This window comes from Corvus hawaiiensis, chromosome Z, assembly GCF_020740725.1.
Source record: "Corvus hawaiiensis isolate bCorHaw1 chromosome Z, bCorHaw1.pri.cur, whole genome shotgun sequence".
NCBI lineage: Eukaryota > Metazoa > Chordata > Aves > Passeriformes > Corvidae > Corvus > Corvus hawaiiensis.
The window spans coordinates 20900115-20916611 of record NC_063255.1 but is presented as its reverse complement, the minus strand read 5'-3'; the positions used below and the strand labels follow the sequence as shown (position 1 = coordinate 20916611).

The following is a 16497-nucleotide window of genomic DNA, read 5'->3' as shown; positions in this document are numbered from 1 at the left end:
CTACTGTATCAATAATGAACACAAGAGAATGGTTTTAATGAAGATTAAATTTTAATCACAGCTGGGATTAACTGACCTACCTGTCTGTTCCTGCTGAAATTCAATATTTAGTTACCATATTATTATATGCAGCATTTCCTGTTTACGTCTTATTTTATGCCCTGATGAAAAAACCCTTCTGAGTTCTGAGGTTTCCATCCAGACATAAATACAGGCACCCTTCCCTGACACTACAGAGCTGCTCGTAGCAGGGTTGGCTCAGAAGTCCCCCAGGACAGTGGCAGATCCTGACTCTGGAGGACTTCTCAGAACACAGTGTCTCTCCCTCTCTCCTCTTTTGCTGTGTAGCTGAAAACAGACATCATACTTGGATTTCTCAGTGTTTTCCCAGGACCTGTTCATGTGAGTATTCCTTAAGCAAGAGATGGTGGTCTTAGTAGTCCATGAAGGATTTTGCATTACTCAGTATTTAAATTATTTTTCATTACAAGATCAATTATACTGTCCACAATTCCAAGCATCAAAAATTTTCCTAACTTAGTTGCTACGTTTCTAAATATTGGGTTTTTTTGAACTGGTGTACTTTCTGTTCCATCCACTGTGCCCTAGGTTTTTATTAGGAGGGAAAATGAGTATTCATGTTCTATTCACCTCCATTCTAGTTATTACTATAATCATATCCAGGTGTCTGTTTTTCATATTTTCTTTGCCCACCAAGCTACCTTTCTAAACTATATGTGATCTCCTACACCTTTTTGTCTCGTTAAGTTTCTTTAAATCATGTCCTTCATCAGTCTATGATTTTTTTCCTCTCTCTTTTAACTTTTAATTCGAAAGTATTCCTAAGTAATACCGTATGTTTACTCTCTGTGAAATTATTGGAAGAGTGGACAGATGAAGGTGTCTGACTTCCAAAATACTTTATTAGTTGCTTGTCCTGCTTCCATTTCCATGTCTCCTTAATAGTTACCTCAATCATGAAAGCCCAGCACTTTCCAAAGAAAAACAAGTTTTGCTCTCCACTCTTTTTGTGGTAGATTATTTTTGGTCCCCAAAAATATTGAATAACAGTTAAGGCTGGGCAAGTATCTTATTACTTATCATGTTTTTTTAAATGGACCAAATATTTTAAGGAAAAAATCAGAAACTGATGAAGAGCTGCCATGTTTTGTTGTAAGTTTTCACTGAATAATTTCTGTGTGAGATTTTCACACTGAATTTGTTCACTAGCTTGGTAAGATAAATCACTTGATATCAGTACTAAATACTTTTAAAAATTTGGTTTTCTTCCTTGCATCTTTTCTGGATGAACAAATATTTCCCCCTTCCCTCAGTCCCTGTCTCCCTCAGTCTCTGTCTCCTTCAGAAACCGTGTGTGGAAAAAGATGGGAAAAAACAAAGTACCATTTTTTTTTCCCAAAGTATCTGGTTTATTTCTGCAAATAATTGATGCAAAGTGAACTAAAATGAGTATTGATCTGGGGACAAATCTAGCCTTAGAAAACTTTTGTCTTTGCAGTAAGCATCCCAAAGAATAGAGAAGAATAAAGGCTCTTAAAAGTTGTTACTTGTTTCACTTGTAATGGTATTAAGTGTAAAACTAGCAGACTTGATAAACATAGGAGGCATATTTAACTCCAAGGTGAAAAGAAGGTCGTCTGGTTTGTTTTATCATTAAGATTCAAGCAAATACTATGTAGAATAAACAAGTTTCATAATTAAGAAATTTGATCTATTTTATTTTGCTGGAGTATCTGATCTATTTGTTCAATGACACTGCAACCCCAGAGGTATCAGACCTCTTGAGACTCACAAAACTGCTGCTGTCCAGGAAGGGAAACAGAGAACGATACAGAGCTGGGAGGGGGCAGAGAGAGAATTTTATTGGAAGCTGTTAAAGTGGTTGCTATGAGACCTTCTCCAGCTAACACAGGCACAGCAGTGAGTGTGAGGCTGACAAATCATAGCTCTTGCATTATACCTTCCCTTTCTGCCTTTTTTTTTCCCCTAACACAGGTTTTGTAGTTGTTTAAGATCAGAGAAAACACCTGCCAGTTGCTTTTTCTTCTGTTTTGCTCCCTTCTGCTGCCTCGTGCAAGATGGAGCTAGAAAATGCAATGATCAGCTCCTCGAGCAGTTCTTCAGCAGGCTCCAGAGAGTACAAGGTGGTGATGCTGGGAGCAGGGGGAGTTGGCAAAAGCGGTAAGTTTCAGCAGCAATATTTTGGGGGAGAAGGGGTGAATTGGGAGCGTAAAGTTCACAGGACAGGGGCATTGTTTAATGAGGGGTTTTGTTCCCCTTTCTCTTGCACATGGCTTGGATAAAAGACTATAGTTCGTGACTGGGGCAATGAGTCAGCTTAATTTGTTAGAGACTGAAGCGCTGCAAGCCTTTTTAATTGGTTATTTGTGTAGAACTGACCTTGGGTCTGCTCTGTGTGAGGAGAGAGCAGTCAGGCTGCTGCTGTGAGTTTAACAGCAAGTTTCTGTGTCACTCTCCCACTTGGTGAAGGGTGGTGGTTTGCTGGACAGCGTAGATATAACTTGTTGGCCTGATGGTCCTTGTGCTCAGGTAGAAATCGAGCTAACTGCAAAGTCAGCTGTACAGTGCAGAGTGTGGGGGATGCCTGCAGTGACTCTGTTTTCTTTACCACGTATTTTGGGGTTTTTTTAAATTTTTTTTTTTGCTGAGTGTCATTGTGGCTCAGCTGTTTTTAGTCTCTTCTCCAGTCCGGACAGGTACAGCATGCCTGCTTGAGACTCACTCCAGGCTATGAGGCAGATTTGCAGCATATTTTAATATCCCTGTCCATAGCTGGCAAGATATGCTAGTGTCTGACAATGATATCTCTTCAGAGGAGTCATTATTTTCTCTGGACAGTGTTTTCTTTTTCCCAGATATTATCAGCTTTGATTTATTCTCACTGAAACCAGCATTCTGTGTTCTTACAAAGACTTTGCTGAACATGCAGAGTTTGTCTCAGAAGTCAGTATATTGAGCTGGCCACACAACAAGAATTTGATTATATCTTCTGGAAATTCAAAAGAAAAACAAAAAGAGAAACAAAATTACAAAAAGCAGGATAATGTAATATAATACACCCAGGCTTGATTCCAGGGAATTTTCAGGATAAATAGCTGTGACACTAAACTGTAATAACTGTGTAGCTCAAACAAGCTTATTTATATTCAAGCAATAAAATAAAGTATAGCTGCAAAAAGTTAAAAATTGTGAGTGAACATAATTTTTTTTCTGTATCCATAATTTTTGTGTTCTTCTTATATTTAGCTTCAACTTCAGCGGCATATCTTTCAGTGAAAGCTATTTCCCATCAGTATCGCTTCACCAAGCAAACAATTCTTGCACAGATGTTACTATATAATCATTATGTAAAATGGGAAAGAACAAAATATTAGCAATCTCACGAGTAAATTTCTGCAATTTCAAATTATGTCTTCCAAAGAAAAGCAGGTATCCAGGATGTGCCAGCTGGAACTTTCAGTAAAATATCACTTCTTTTTTTCCTTTTTTTCCTTTCTTTTTCTTTTTTTTTTTTTAATTTTTTTTCTTCTTCCCTGAGTGTGTCCAAAAGATGACAGCAATTTTCTTCCCCCCCAAATATATGTTTGTAGGAAAAATGTAATTTTGAAAACTTGTTCACAACAGAGTATTAAAAATGATACTACTTTCACAGCATGAATGAATCATAATAGCCAAACTTTATATGCATATGGAGGAAATGTCCAAGTTTCCATTACTATTAGATAAGATTTGAAATCACAAATTTAGTTAATTTGAATCTCTGTGTTCAGGAAACATTAGCTGGTAGTTTAATGAGAATAAAGCCTTTAAATCTGTGGATTGCACAAGGTATGATACATCTCCAAAGCTGAAAACCACATAATTAACAACAAAAATTGTGTGGTCTAAAGAAGAAAAGATAGGATTGTGTATATTTATGAAATTCTATAAGATTAATGAAAACTTTCTGTTGTTATCACAAAAGTGATACTTCTGGGTGAAAAAAAATTCCCCAGCAACAGAGCATTATTAAGAGTTTATAAGAAAGGAGGTGGGCAGTTCAACTTCTACTGGCTATGAACTTCTGATGTGCAATGGACCTGAAATACTTCCATAGAATCCTGAGAGATAGTTCAACTGATAGAATTCAGATAGAGATAAGTAAAAACAGATGTCATTCCATAAATCATTAATTCATTCTGACTGTTACATAAACAGGATTAATTTACACTGGATGAAAAACAGAAAAAGGCCTTAATGACTACTTTCATTCCACAAGATGAGCTCTGCTTTCCCCTGGTGACTTAGATTTTCTGTATCCAGGAAATTATGAATTTAACCATAAAAATGGATCACAGTAGAAAAAGGATGAAAGACAAAAAAAAACCAGTTACATTTCCAATTTTGATTTTGACAAATCAGTGATATGTGGTTTAACATATCGATAACATCCTGCCTTTTTTTTCCCATCTTCTCCCTCCTTCTTTGCTTTAAAGTCATGATAAAAACAGTAACAGCTGGGGTTAAATTACTGAGTGGGAGACCTCTTTCGGATGAAAGCCTTTCCACTCCTCAATTTATTCAAATATTAAATAATTCAGGTTTGGAATGAATTTTCCATAGGAACCAAGCCACAAAAATGTTAGATTTCTTTTTATCCTGGATGTAGTTCACTTCTAGAGATCCCTGGGCATTTTGATCTTGTATTGCCAACCCTCCCCTGCTTTCTTACTGTTCCACTCATGCAAGGGGTGAAATGAGGAGGAGGAGACCAACAAGGGATGTTGTTTTGGCATTGGTGTTTACAAAAAATTTTCTTTGGATTAGTCAAGCTTGTCTCTTCACTTCTCTGCTCCAATATGGCAGACTGTCCAGGAGGACAGCCAACATCCTTTTGTTTGGGCTATTCAGTGTGGTGTAAGCTTCACAGGAATTGGTAAAAGAAGATGAACTCAGTGCATTCAAGTCCGACACCCACCACATACAGAGTAATAAAGTGTAAACTGCAAATGGTCTGAGAATTGTTCCTTAAATGTTCTCACACTTCAAAATCAATTCTGGAAAAATAATAATAATTAAAAAAAAAAAAAAAAGGTCTGCCACTATTTTATAGGAGGAAAAAGCACAACCTCAAAACCCAGCATTTGGAAGAAATAGGTAATAGTTGTGTCCAATTAAAAAGTACAAAGCTAGATGTACATTTTTATAGGAGTTGATTTCTGTACTCTAATTGTGGAGTATAGATTCCCTAGAGTGGGTTATGTCTTCTAAGGCTTCTGAAAACAGAATTCTTTTTGTTTTCAGAGCAATATGTTAATTTATTATGTTGCATATGTTGTGTTCATCATCAAGAATATCAAGTAGAGGCTGATGCAAGTTCAGACCAAAGTTATGCTACAAATTAAACAGAAGTAAGTAAACTAAATTTTCTATGACTCTCATTCAATTATAGTCCATATCAAAATGAAGTATTTCTAATTATAGTTCTATTTCAATTCAAAATGAGAAACTGACATTTGGGCTTCTCTGCTCTGATGACAAGTATCAGGCCACGTCAGTACCACTCAAACCTACCTCAAGTTGACTGATAAAGAGCTCAAGCCCTAAGAACCTTAGTGGTTTTGACATCCGTATTTCACAAATACCTTCAGAGATCAGTAAATAAGGTGCTCTTACGTTCCTTTTCTGACGTAGATCAGACCTCTGGGTTTAGCTCTGGTTTTCAGTGTTACAAAAAAAAAAAGCCCCATGCACTAAAGAGCCTGAAACCATCCATTGCTGCCTTATATTTAGCAAACCAATTACATGGATAACAATACTTAACTGCAGCACATTCTGCAAAACATTTGCAATGATTAACCCAGGGGTTGCACAGTGACTACTAAAATGAACAAACTGATGCACCTGTGCAACTGAATAAAATAAAAAACCTCCCTCTGATGAAAAATTATTGCCTAAGCAATCTCCAAATGCTGATCAGATTGCACCATAATCCACCTTTATGTGCATCTTCTTGGCTGAATAAAAATGTTTTTTTAGCGTGTTCTTCTTTGTTTGTTTGTTTGTTTTTTCCTAACCCTAGTTAATGATGATTTATTTAAGGCTGAAGATGATCTACAGTTATTCCAGGTAAATAAAATTACATGTTTATGCACAGCATAGGTGTATCACAGATGCAAAGTGAATTTCTTGTTAGCCCTCTTATGAAAGCTGCATTTCAGATGAGTAGAGGAATTCTTCAAAACTAATTAATCTCTCTTCAAATTCTTCAAAACTAACTAATTTCTCTTGCTAATAAGAAAGATTTTTATCTTGGAGAAAATGTTCATATTTCAATATTTATTTCTCAAACTAATTGCCTGATGATCTGTTGCCACCCTACAAAATTTGAAGATATTTTAAAATAATTGTCCCTAGACTTTTGTGAAACTAATATATTTCCAGTTTTATTATGTATTGGAAAGCATTTAGAAATGTATTTCCAGGCTTCAATCTTAAAAAGAATAAGAAGGAGGAAAAGAAAAACTTAAGAAAAGATTCTCTCAGGGATATTGGAGGAACTGTGTGAGGAAATGTATTCTCAGTCTGGGCTGGCTAAGGGAGACATTCTTACCCATTGACTTCCTTGATTTTTCTTTTTTTTTTTTTTTTTTTTTTTCCTTTTTTTTGCCAGTGTGGCATAAAGGCTATGTTTCTACAGATGCAGGTGACTCATCCAATTAATTTCAAGATCATGTGTACACAATAACTTCTAAAATGTGTGAAAACAATTATGTTCTCTGTTATGTGAGAACTTCAGTATGAAGAATTAGATTAAATCTGCAATTTTCTTTAATTTATGTACTCAATTGTCCTTTTTTCTGTCCTGTTTTACCTCTTATTCTGCCTAGATAAAGCAAATTATGTGCCTATTATCTTCAAGCATGTCCTTATAACAAGAGTCCCCAGTAAATAGAGTACCCTGGAGTGTGTGCTGGAGAGCTGACCCACTCCAGCTGTTTGTAAACTCCCTGGAGATAAATTAATGTATGATCCAGGTTACCCTGAAAAGGATGAAGGGCAAAGGGAAAGATTCCACTGGTATCAAAAGTGCTGAGCTTGAGAAGCATCACTTGGCCCTGCTGATGCTGTTCTTACCCCATCACAGGGCTCGGTCACAGAGCACACTCCAGACACTGATCAAACACCTCAGCAGACATTTTTATTGGAGGGGGTTGGTTTTGATTTGGTTCCTTATTTTCCCCAGGGATATTTTCAGGTACAGCTATGCTTCCTGAAACGCCTGGTAGATGAATCAAAGAAAAGGGTCTGGCCTTCTATCATATCCTGAGGAAAGCCAATCACCAGGATGAAAGTGTTGGATTTAGTTACTGCTCAGTAGGAGTCAAGGTGAAAAAAGTTCCCCTTCAAGCGCTTGGGCATGCTGTGGATTACAGTTAAGGCAATCCAAGTCACTTCCCCCCCCCCCCTCAAAATCATTATAAGTATAGTTTTTGGTGTCTTAATTTTTCCTGCTTCTCCTCTAACTGCAAAAAATGTCGTTTTTTATTTTACTGGAGAAGAAATTAAGATACTGAATTAACAAAGACACACATCTCTATGCCATCTGAAAAGAATTGCTTGTTCCCTCATAATTCTCTGTCTGAAAAAAAAGGGTAGTCCAGATTTTTAATTCCTTGGGTGTTTCAGGGAAATTATTCTACTTATTCAGATTTAAAAATAAAAAGAAACAAAAAAAGGAAGGATGAAAGAATATTGATTTTTTGACTACAGGCAAACTTCCTTCCTTGGCAACAGTTCTGAAAGGGTGAGGGTACTGACCATTCAAAATGGCATATAAATTCCCTTGGTCACTTCATAGAACTGCCTGCAACCTCTGATTAGCTGTGACCTGGTGTAGAAGTGGCAGCATGAGGCTGGGGAAGGAAGGGAGGAGACAGAAGAACTGACAGTGGTGCAGACCAAAGCACATTGTGAGAAATGAGACAACTCTTAAAAAGATTAATTTATTGAAAACAGAAAAATTGAAAAATTACAGAAATCAGAAAAATATAAAAACTTGGGATCCTATGGCTCAGTAGATGGTATGCCCCAGGAGCACAGGGATATGAGATCTTCTGGCTGAGACAGCACTAGACCTCAGGTAGAGAAAAAGAACTTGCAGTGCTGGGCTGACTTTTAGCTGGTCCAAAGTCAAAAAAAATTACTAATGGCTCCTTAATAGGAGTAGGCTTTTAACACCCAGCACCGACATCTCCCACAGCTAGTCTGGAAGAGGGGAGCAAGAGGGGAAAAGAGACCCCGCCTCTCGGCTTCATCGTTTTTATAGTTTTTGCTCCACCCCTAGTCTGCCCACAGCCCGCCCCTTCGGTCCAAAGCGATTGGTGCTTTCCCTTTGATGGATCATCTCCGTCCACCAATGGCTCATCCTTGTCAGAGGGGTGGTATTAGTTGAGATAAGGGAGTTACAATGCCTTCATTAAAATTCAGGTATTCAGGTTGCCATGGAGCTTGCCTGCAGAGTAATGGCTCTGTAGCTAAAAATAGCTGCTGGCTATTCGACTGGGTGGTTTTTTTTTTTTGGCCTTGGAATCAAAATGCAAGTGAAAACACCAAAAAAAAGTATTAAAATACATCCAACACACCTCAAAACACTTGTAAAAGTACACAGTAAACACAGGAAAGATAGTTCGTATGGTGTACCAGTGGTTTGAAGTTTGAAAAGGGCAAGTTAATGATTTTTAACAGGGGAATTTTTAATTGGGAAGGGTGCAACTCTCTTAATAAACTATTTTGAACAATTGAAAACACTGATAATGGAACTGGATTTTTGTACCTGGGCTGATGGGTTAATTTTAAGATTCAATTTAAAAATATTTAACTCAAAATTAATTAATTAAAGCACTTAATATGCAAAGACCAAGCACAAATAGAGATTTCATGTATGACACACATGGTAATGCTTCTTGACAATTATGTATCCATGGAGAAAAAATCCTAACTTGACTGCTCTAAGCCACCAGCTATGTCATGTCTGGGATGCTGTAAACTGAACAGCAGTCACAGTTCTGATGCACAATTGCAGGTATTTCAAGCAAAATAATCGTGGTGCATGTTGTATTTTTGCCATGCAAAAGTGAACGAACACCTTGTAGAGGGGGGCCACCAATGCCAGACAATCACATCCCTGGTTTGGGTAACTTCCAGTTTTCTCATAAATGAGATTAGGCTCTGGATATTGTACAAAGGCAGAGTTCCTGGTAGGTTTGTGATCTTTGATAACAAAACTCTCCATGTATTTTAGGTTCCTTCACAGGTAGGTAATTGGATTTGTTTCAAGCTCTGTTTTGTGTAATTCCATCTTCTAGACATTTTATCTGTTTGTTAACAACTTTGAGAAAATCCTTGTTTTCTCTTAATACTTGTAGACAATGATGAATTCACACCTCAATCTTCTTTCACTGCAATACACTGAGTATCTGAAACCTGACTTGTAGGACCTTATTTTCCTGCTCAGACCATCCTGTATGCTTAATTAGAAAGCTCTAATATTTCCACATCATTTTCTGAGTACAAATTCCAAAAATTCACATTCTCTTCTATTAGTGGCCTTACTAGAAGCAAGAATGCCTACTGGTTTCCTCTGTAGAGTTATTTTTTGTTACTCAAAGAAGAATGAATTCTTTTATTCAGCTGTAGTTCACAGAGGTCACGTACAGAGAGATAGCTGTAGTAACTTGAAACTATTTTCTCTTTCCCCCAGTGCATTTTCTCTTTCCCACCTGTGCTATCACACCTCTTGTGATGACCTAAATCCTGCATTTTCATGTGTGCTATATTACTTGGGACCATTGAATCTGAGAATTCAAATAATTCTGGACCCCTTTCTGATATTCTTCATTTATGTTTAGTGTGCAGGTTATCCACTTAAAAGGATTAAATACATTATTTATTAATCAATTTCTCTTGCGTATGGGCAGACCTTGTGGATAGAGCTGTTTGCCTTAGGGAAATGAGTTAAAGATGTTTTCATTATTTTGGCAGTTCACATAATTCAATGGTTAGAGAGGTGGAGGATTCAATTATGCCCTCTGTACTTAATGGGGTGGGGGGGGAGTGTTCTGCATGTGAGATACCAGCTCAGTGCTGAGAAATCTGTCTGGAGTCCTGGATTCTTCAGCACTAGAAGATGTCTGATAAATAGGACAGAGTTCAAAGAAAACCAACAGAGATGATAAAAGGAGTGACACAGTAGGATTTATGATGACAAATGACTATGACTATATTGAAATAGCTGCTGTAGACAGTAATTCATGATTTTTTATTGTGCAACTTGCATATGTATACAGTGATTCAAGGTAAATGGACATGGCTGTGATGTTGTGTTGGTTTAACACAGCCTGGTTTTTGGTGGGTGTCCCAATTTGAGACAAATTAAGGGAAATTCTCTGGGAGGAACGTCTCCTCCAAAGAAGGCAGGTTACAGCCACCTTCCCTCACCAGGTTTGGGAAGAAATTCCTTGGAGGAAAGTGAAAAAGGGGGAAAAAACCCCTATTTATTTAATAAATAGCATGCACAATGGAAAAGAATAATGCTAAATAATAAAACCTCTCACTGTGGAGAAAATCTGGGTAGATTTCAGAGTCTTTTGTGGGTGTGGGTTTCTCCTCTCCAAAGCTGGAGCTTGTTGTGGGGGCCCTCTGGGCTGGTGTAAGGTCTCCCGTTGTGTTCTGGTGTTGTTGAACAGTCCAGACGAGAAGAAGAAGGAAAAACTGAAGTCCCAGAGGAGCAAAGGAGTTTAACTCTCCATCTCTCTCTTCCAAGAAAAGGAGTCAAGAGCCGGGAAAAGCAGGAAGTGATTGCATCCGCTCTGCAGCAGCAGCAGCTCTCTCTGTGTCCTTGAACACAAAACCACTTTGAAAAGTTTGGCTGGCTTTTTTTCCTTCTCTTGGACCCAATTTTAAAGGCATAGAAAGGCACAGGATTCATGTCTGGACATAGAGCAGGCAATAGGGGATGCACATCATAAAGTCACCCCAAGAGAGTGGGTGGGAGAAAAGCTGCTCGAAACTTCCATGTCTGGCACAGAGCCAATTGCTGAAGGTTCTTACAATGGGCAGGTTACTAGCCCAAGTAGAGAAGTTGGTAACACCTCTGTGATGACATATTTAAGAAAAGAACAAAACTGGAGGAAGCTCTCTTTTCTTCTCCTGAGGGGTGGTGAGGGCCAGGGCCTTCCTGATGCTGGGACCGTGTGGCCGGGGCTGCCTGCACAATGCTGGCAGGGACCACGTGGCCAGCAATGAAAACATGGTGAACAGTTCCCCCATATGGAGCCGAAATCTACCTATTAATCTCAGTGAAGCTCTATAAGGACTTTTCAATTGTTGGAACTTGAGAACAAACGAACCTACAGCAACTTTCTCCTGAGTCAGAGAAAAGGGAAAAGTGGGGACACCTGAGGAGAACCAACATGGCGTCACCGAGGTTATTGAAAAGAAGGAGAGGGAGGAGGTGCTGTGGGCATCAGAGCTAAGATTTTATTTCCCCTACAAGCCATGGTGAGGACTATGATACAACAAACTTTGTCTGTAATTCATAAGTACATAGAGGGATGCAGAGATTCATGCACAGCCCATGAGGAACAGTGTCCATGCTGGAGCGAGGGTATGTTGAAAAGCTGTAATCTAATAAGGAACTCAAACAGAGAGAGGACCTTTGCTTCCAGAGATAGAGAAAGAGAACTATTGCTTCCAAACTAGAACAGCTGATCCTTAAAAGACTAAACCCCATGAAATAAAATGACCCACTCTAGGCAGTTGTGGGAAGACTGCTTGGCCCGTGGGAGGGACTCACATTGCAGCAGGTTTGGGCGGGACTACTACACATGAAAGTTGAAACCATGGTGAAAAGGTTCTCAGAGAACTATCTCCTGTGGGAAGGATCCCATGGCACAGCAGAAGAAAGAAACTCTTTTCCTTAAGCATACTGAAGAAAGATTTTTAAGAAGTGAAATACAGACCAAAACCAACCCATGTTTTGTCTCCTTGTGCAGTCAGTGGAAAGAGGGAGGGACCAGGAAAGAAAGGTGTTCTAGAGGTTTATTCCGTTCTCATCACCCTTTTTACTTTTAATTCTGTTAATAAATTTTCTTTATACTGTTTAAGTTTTGAACCAGCTTTGCCTTTAAGTGTTTTTCCCCTAATTCTTATCTCAATTCAGGAAGTTTTTGTTTTAATTCCTCCTCTTCTGCTCAGCTATAGCAAAGAAAAATAAGTGCATAGCTTTTTTTCATGGGTGCCTGGCACTTGGCCAGTATCAAACCCCAACAGATGTGAATGGGTTGATCTATCCAGCTTCTCCCATCATAACACCCAGATGATATTATATAAATACCCGCCTGGATAAGGCTAGCAAATGAGCTGGTCACTTCCATGCTCCTTTGGAAGAGGGGATGGAGAATTTGCAATATTCAAAAGTAATGAATATCAAGAGAAGAACACATATATCCCAAAATGTGAGGAGGAAAGTGGCCAGAATTCCCTAATGGAGAGTAACAATTTAAGAGATGAAATTGAATTAGAACATGTATAATTAAGAGATAGATGAGATCTTCAAGACAAACTTTCTTTGGTCAATAATGGTGGCATATACCCTTAATGATTTGCTTAAAAGCTAGATGGAACAGATTGTGGAAGGGTCTTTGAAAGGAACAGGCTGCTGAAAGTTTTGTTAGTCTAAGTGCTTTACACTAAGAGAATAAATTACAGAGATTGAGCATTAAAGAGCAAATATACCTGAACAGAAAAAGCACATACAGTTTTCAAATTCTCTTATAGAAGAGAAGGACTACTGTCATCCTCAAAATTATGAGATGTGTTAATAGTCATCAGGACTTTTGGCTGATATGGCGCTAATAATGTACATAGCCAGCAGTTTTCTTTGTGTTCAGGCTGCTAAACAGAGATCCTTATGCTGGTCTCAAGATTGTATTTGTTTATTCTGTACAAAAAAAGTAATTTATGTTGCCTCAAACAGAACTAAAATGTGTCCTCTAGTGTATAAATGCTCCTGTAGAACTGGAAATGTGCTGAGGTAGCACCCTTAAAGTACTGGCCATCTCGTGTGTGTGTTGGGTGATGGTGCAGATGGAAGGCAAACAGATCTGTTAGCTCACCTCTTGCTGTTCTCTGTTCCAGGGATGGAAATGGAATTTACTGATTCAGGGTCTTCACCTACACTCCTTCTATGTGAACACTTATGTGTAGGACCCAAGGGAATGTCATGAAGCTGAGATGGGGGAGGTCTAGTTTGGATATCAGGAAAAGGTTCTGCCCCCAGAGGGTGATTGGACACTGAAGAGGTTTCCTGTGGTACGGTCAGCACTAGACTGACAGAGATCAAGAAACATTTGGACAATGCTCTCAGGCACAGAGTGGGATTGTGGGGGATGGTGCTGTGCAGGGCCAGGAGTTAGATTTGATGACCCTTGTAAGCCCCTTCCAATTCAGGGTATTCTATCACTCTAAGTGATTAGTACGCACAGAAGGTTATATTAATGAGTCTGCTTTTCATGGTGTGATTTATTAAAACAGAGCTTCACTTAGAGTGAAGATTTCAGTGATTTGTGCACTGCTCAGCTTTTCCTGTTCACACTGCTTGCTGTAAAGAGACAAGGCTATTCCTCAGGAACAGGAATCAAACTATCAAGGACTCTCCTGGTTTCAGCCACACACAAATCTGCCATTTGAAATGCCCAGATTGAAGTCTCAAACAAGGCAACAAGCACTGTTTCATGACAATGACTGGGCACTGTCGGTATCTTTGCTGTAAACAATCTGTTGAGGCAGCCACAGGAACTGTTTCCCGTCCAAGCCATCCCTGCTGCTGAGCCGAGCCATCTGCAGCATTTTTGGCACGTGCTATTTGCTAGAATTTGGAGGAGATTAATTCCCTTAGGGACACTCTTGAAAGCACAATTAAGATTTTTTTGTGTGTGTGGCTGCTTTCATCTCTTTTCTTTCTATATTTCCCATTATATTCCCTTCCCTTCCTCTGGTAATCCTTTTCCACTTTCAATTTGTTTTTTGACTTTAATTAGTCTCCCTTTATGCCTGCAAGACTGTCTAATTTTCTTTCCTAGAAGCTGGAAGTCTCATCATGCTCATACAACTCCAATGACAGGAATTGGGTGTTACCAGAGTGTTGTGCAGGGTCGCAGTTTCAGAAGAAGTGTTTTGGGAAGACACTTTTCCCAAAAGTGTCCCACTTTTCCCTAGAGATCTTCTAATACATTACCTGCCCACTAGGCACTGGAGACACTAGCTAAAATCACTTTGTTTCAAGGCTGATGGGGAGCATCCAAAAGATGAGGGTGTGAATGTAAAAGTCTGTCTCAGGAGATGCCAAGTTGGACTATCATGAATTTGGTCTCCAAAAGAATTATGTTTTCAACTCATGTGGTCAGTGTTTTATCTTTTCACTAAAATCCTAGAACTAAATGAGTAATTTCAGGGGTCCCAAAAGTGAGCTCACAAATATTTATAAGATTTAAAAATTAATTTCATAATCTTTGGCAAAGTAAAAGCTGTAATCAGCTCAGAGACTGATGAACGTATTTCTTCTTCAGCTTACACTGACTGCAGTTATGAGAGTTATGAGAGACTGCAGTTATGTTGTGTAATTTCTTTCCTTGCAATCTCCTGGAAGTGCTAATGTAATTCTGTAGTTCTTGTCCATTTTCACATGCCTGAAATAAAACAGTCCTAGCTCAAATTTGTATTCTCTGTCAGATCCTGTGGTTCCTTTACTAACTTGATTGCTCTGTCAGATTCTGTGATTCCTTCAGTAACTTTACTAGCCTACTACCTGCATGACAGCTTGTTGTGTTATACTGAACTTTTCCCTATTGAACCAGATCTTGACTGTCTTTACAGAAATGTCTCTTTAGAAGCTTGCAAAACGTGTACTGTTGTTTTAGATTTTTATTCAGAATGTTCAAAACCAAACCCAAGTGTTGTCAAATTCTCAGTTGTTTCAGAAACAGCAGCTTCTTAAGCCATCCAGAATGCCTGGCAGGCTTTAAAATTTCCCCTTCTCTAAATTTTTTCTGGACTTTTTTATATAGAAATGTTGTTCTCAATTTGATTAAAAAGCAGTCATTAGACATTTTCTTCACAACATACCTGGTGCCATGGTCATTTGATCACTCATCACACACAGTATGACAGAGCTCTGCTCTGTGCAGTATCTGGCACTGGGTCCAGACCAAGGATGTGTTCCTGGTCTTCATGGGAGTCTCCTAATATTTGTAGATATGCTCTAGAAACACATTGTTTCTCTGCTGGGATTAGAGAAGAAGAAAGAACAATCTATTACAGAAATCAAGTAGCCCCTCATGAGCTCCAGAAACCGCCTTCTTGTGCCTTTCTTCCACTTAAAGCAGTTTCATTCAATGGATTTCCCAGAGTAAAAAAAAAAGAAGTGAATTTGCAACATAATCTCTCTCAGTGCACACTCTGCTTACTGGTCTGTTCATATAAAATTGGAAGTCAAAAGATCTATTTTTCAAATCTTTCCTAAGATACTTTAAAGTTAAATGCCTGACATAACAAGGAGTGCATCACATAATTTTCCTCTGGTTTTTTTTTTCCCCCTGAGGTAACATGCTCAAAATGACAATTGACTATGGTATTTTATGGTGAGGAAGGGGTTAGGAAAAAGTCAAAAAAGAAGATATAAAAGAAACAATCCAAGCAATTAGGATGGGAAATGTTAACAGATGTCGACGACCAAGAGTAGAGAACAAGTCAATGGAAAAAAAAGAGACATAGAAAAAGATTGAGAAAACAGAAAACTATAAACAGATGAGTAAAGCAATGATAAGGGGGTAAAGGGATAGAAGGAAAATGCAGCAATTTGTACTTCTAAGAGCATTGGTTTCACACGTTGTTTTTCCACTGCAGTAATCCTACCTGGTGCTAATAGTACATGGTCATATCCCAACACCTGTACACAAAATGTACACAGAGGTCATGTTAGAGAATCATTCTCCTGCCTCTGTGACATCTTATCCCGTGTTTCTCACTCACTGGCTCTCTGGAGTAGGAAGCTGGAGAGGCATCATCACAGCTGTAGACTGGTGTGGGTTGATTTCTTCTGCCACGGAACAAGCCATAGGACAAGAGAAAATGGCCTCAAGTTGTGCCAGGGGAGGTTTAGGTTGAAAATTAGGAAATATTTCCTCAGTGAAGGGATGTTCAGGCATTGCAACAGGCTGTCCAGGACAGTGATGGATTCACCATCTCTGGAAGTATTAAAAGAACTTGTCCATGTGGAGGTTAGGGACATGGCTTTGTGGTGACCTTGTCAGTGTTGAATTAATGGCTGATCCTGATGATCTTAGAGGTCTTTTCAAACCTTATTTTCCTATGATTCTGTGATTCTAAATCTTCTCAGCACAGCCCTTTTATGCT

At 38.7% G+C, this 16497-nt stretch overlaps 1 protein-coding gene across 1 annotated transcript in view; it reads left to right on the top strand.

The window, feature by feature from the left end:
* The first annotated feature begins 264 nt into the window (after window positions 1-264).
* Window positions 265-16497, top strand: part of RIT2 (Ras like without CAAX 2) — a 189326-nt gene continuing 173093 nt past the window's right edge. The window contains exons 1-2 of the mRNA XM_048292204.1: window positions 265-402; window positions 2017-2202. Of these exons, the coding sequence (XP_048148161.1) occupies window positions 2100-2202 (103 nt within the window). The 5' untranslated portion in view covers window positions 265-402; window positions 2017-2099. The remainder of the gene's footprint in view (window positions 403-2016; window positions 2203-16497) is intronic.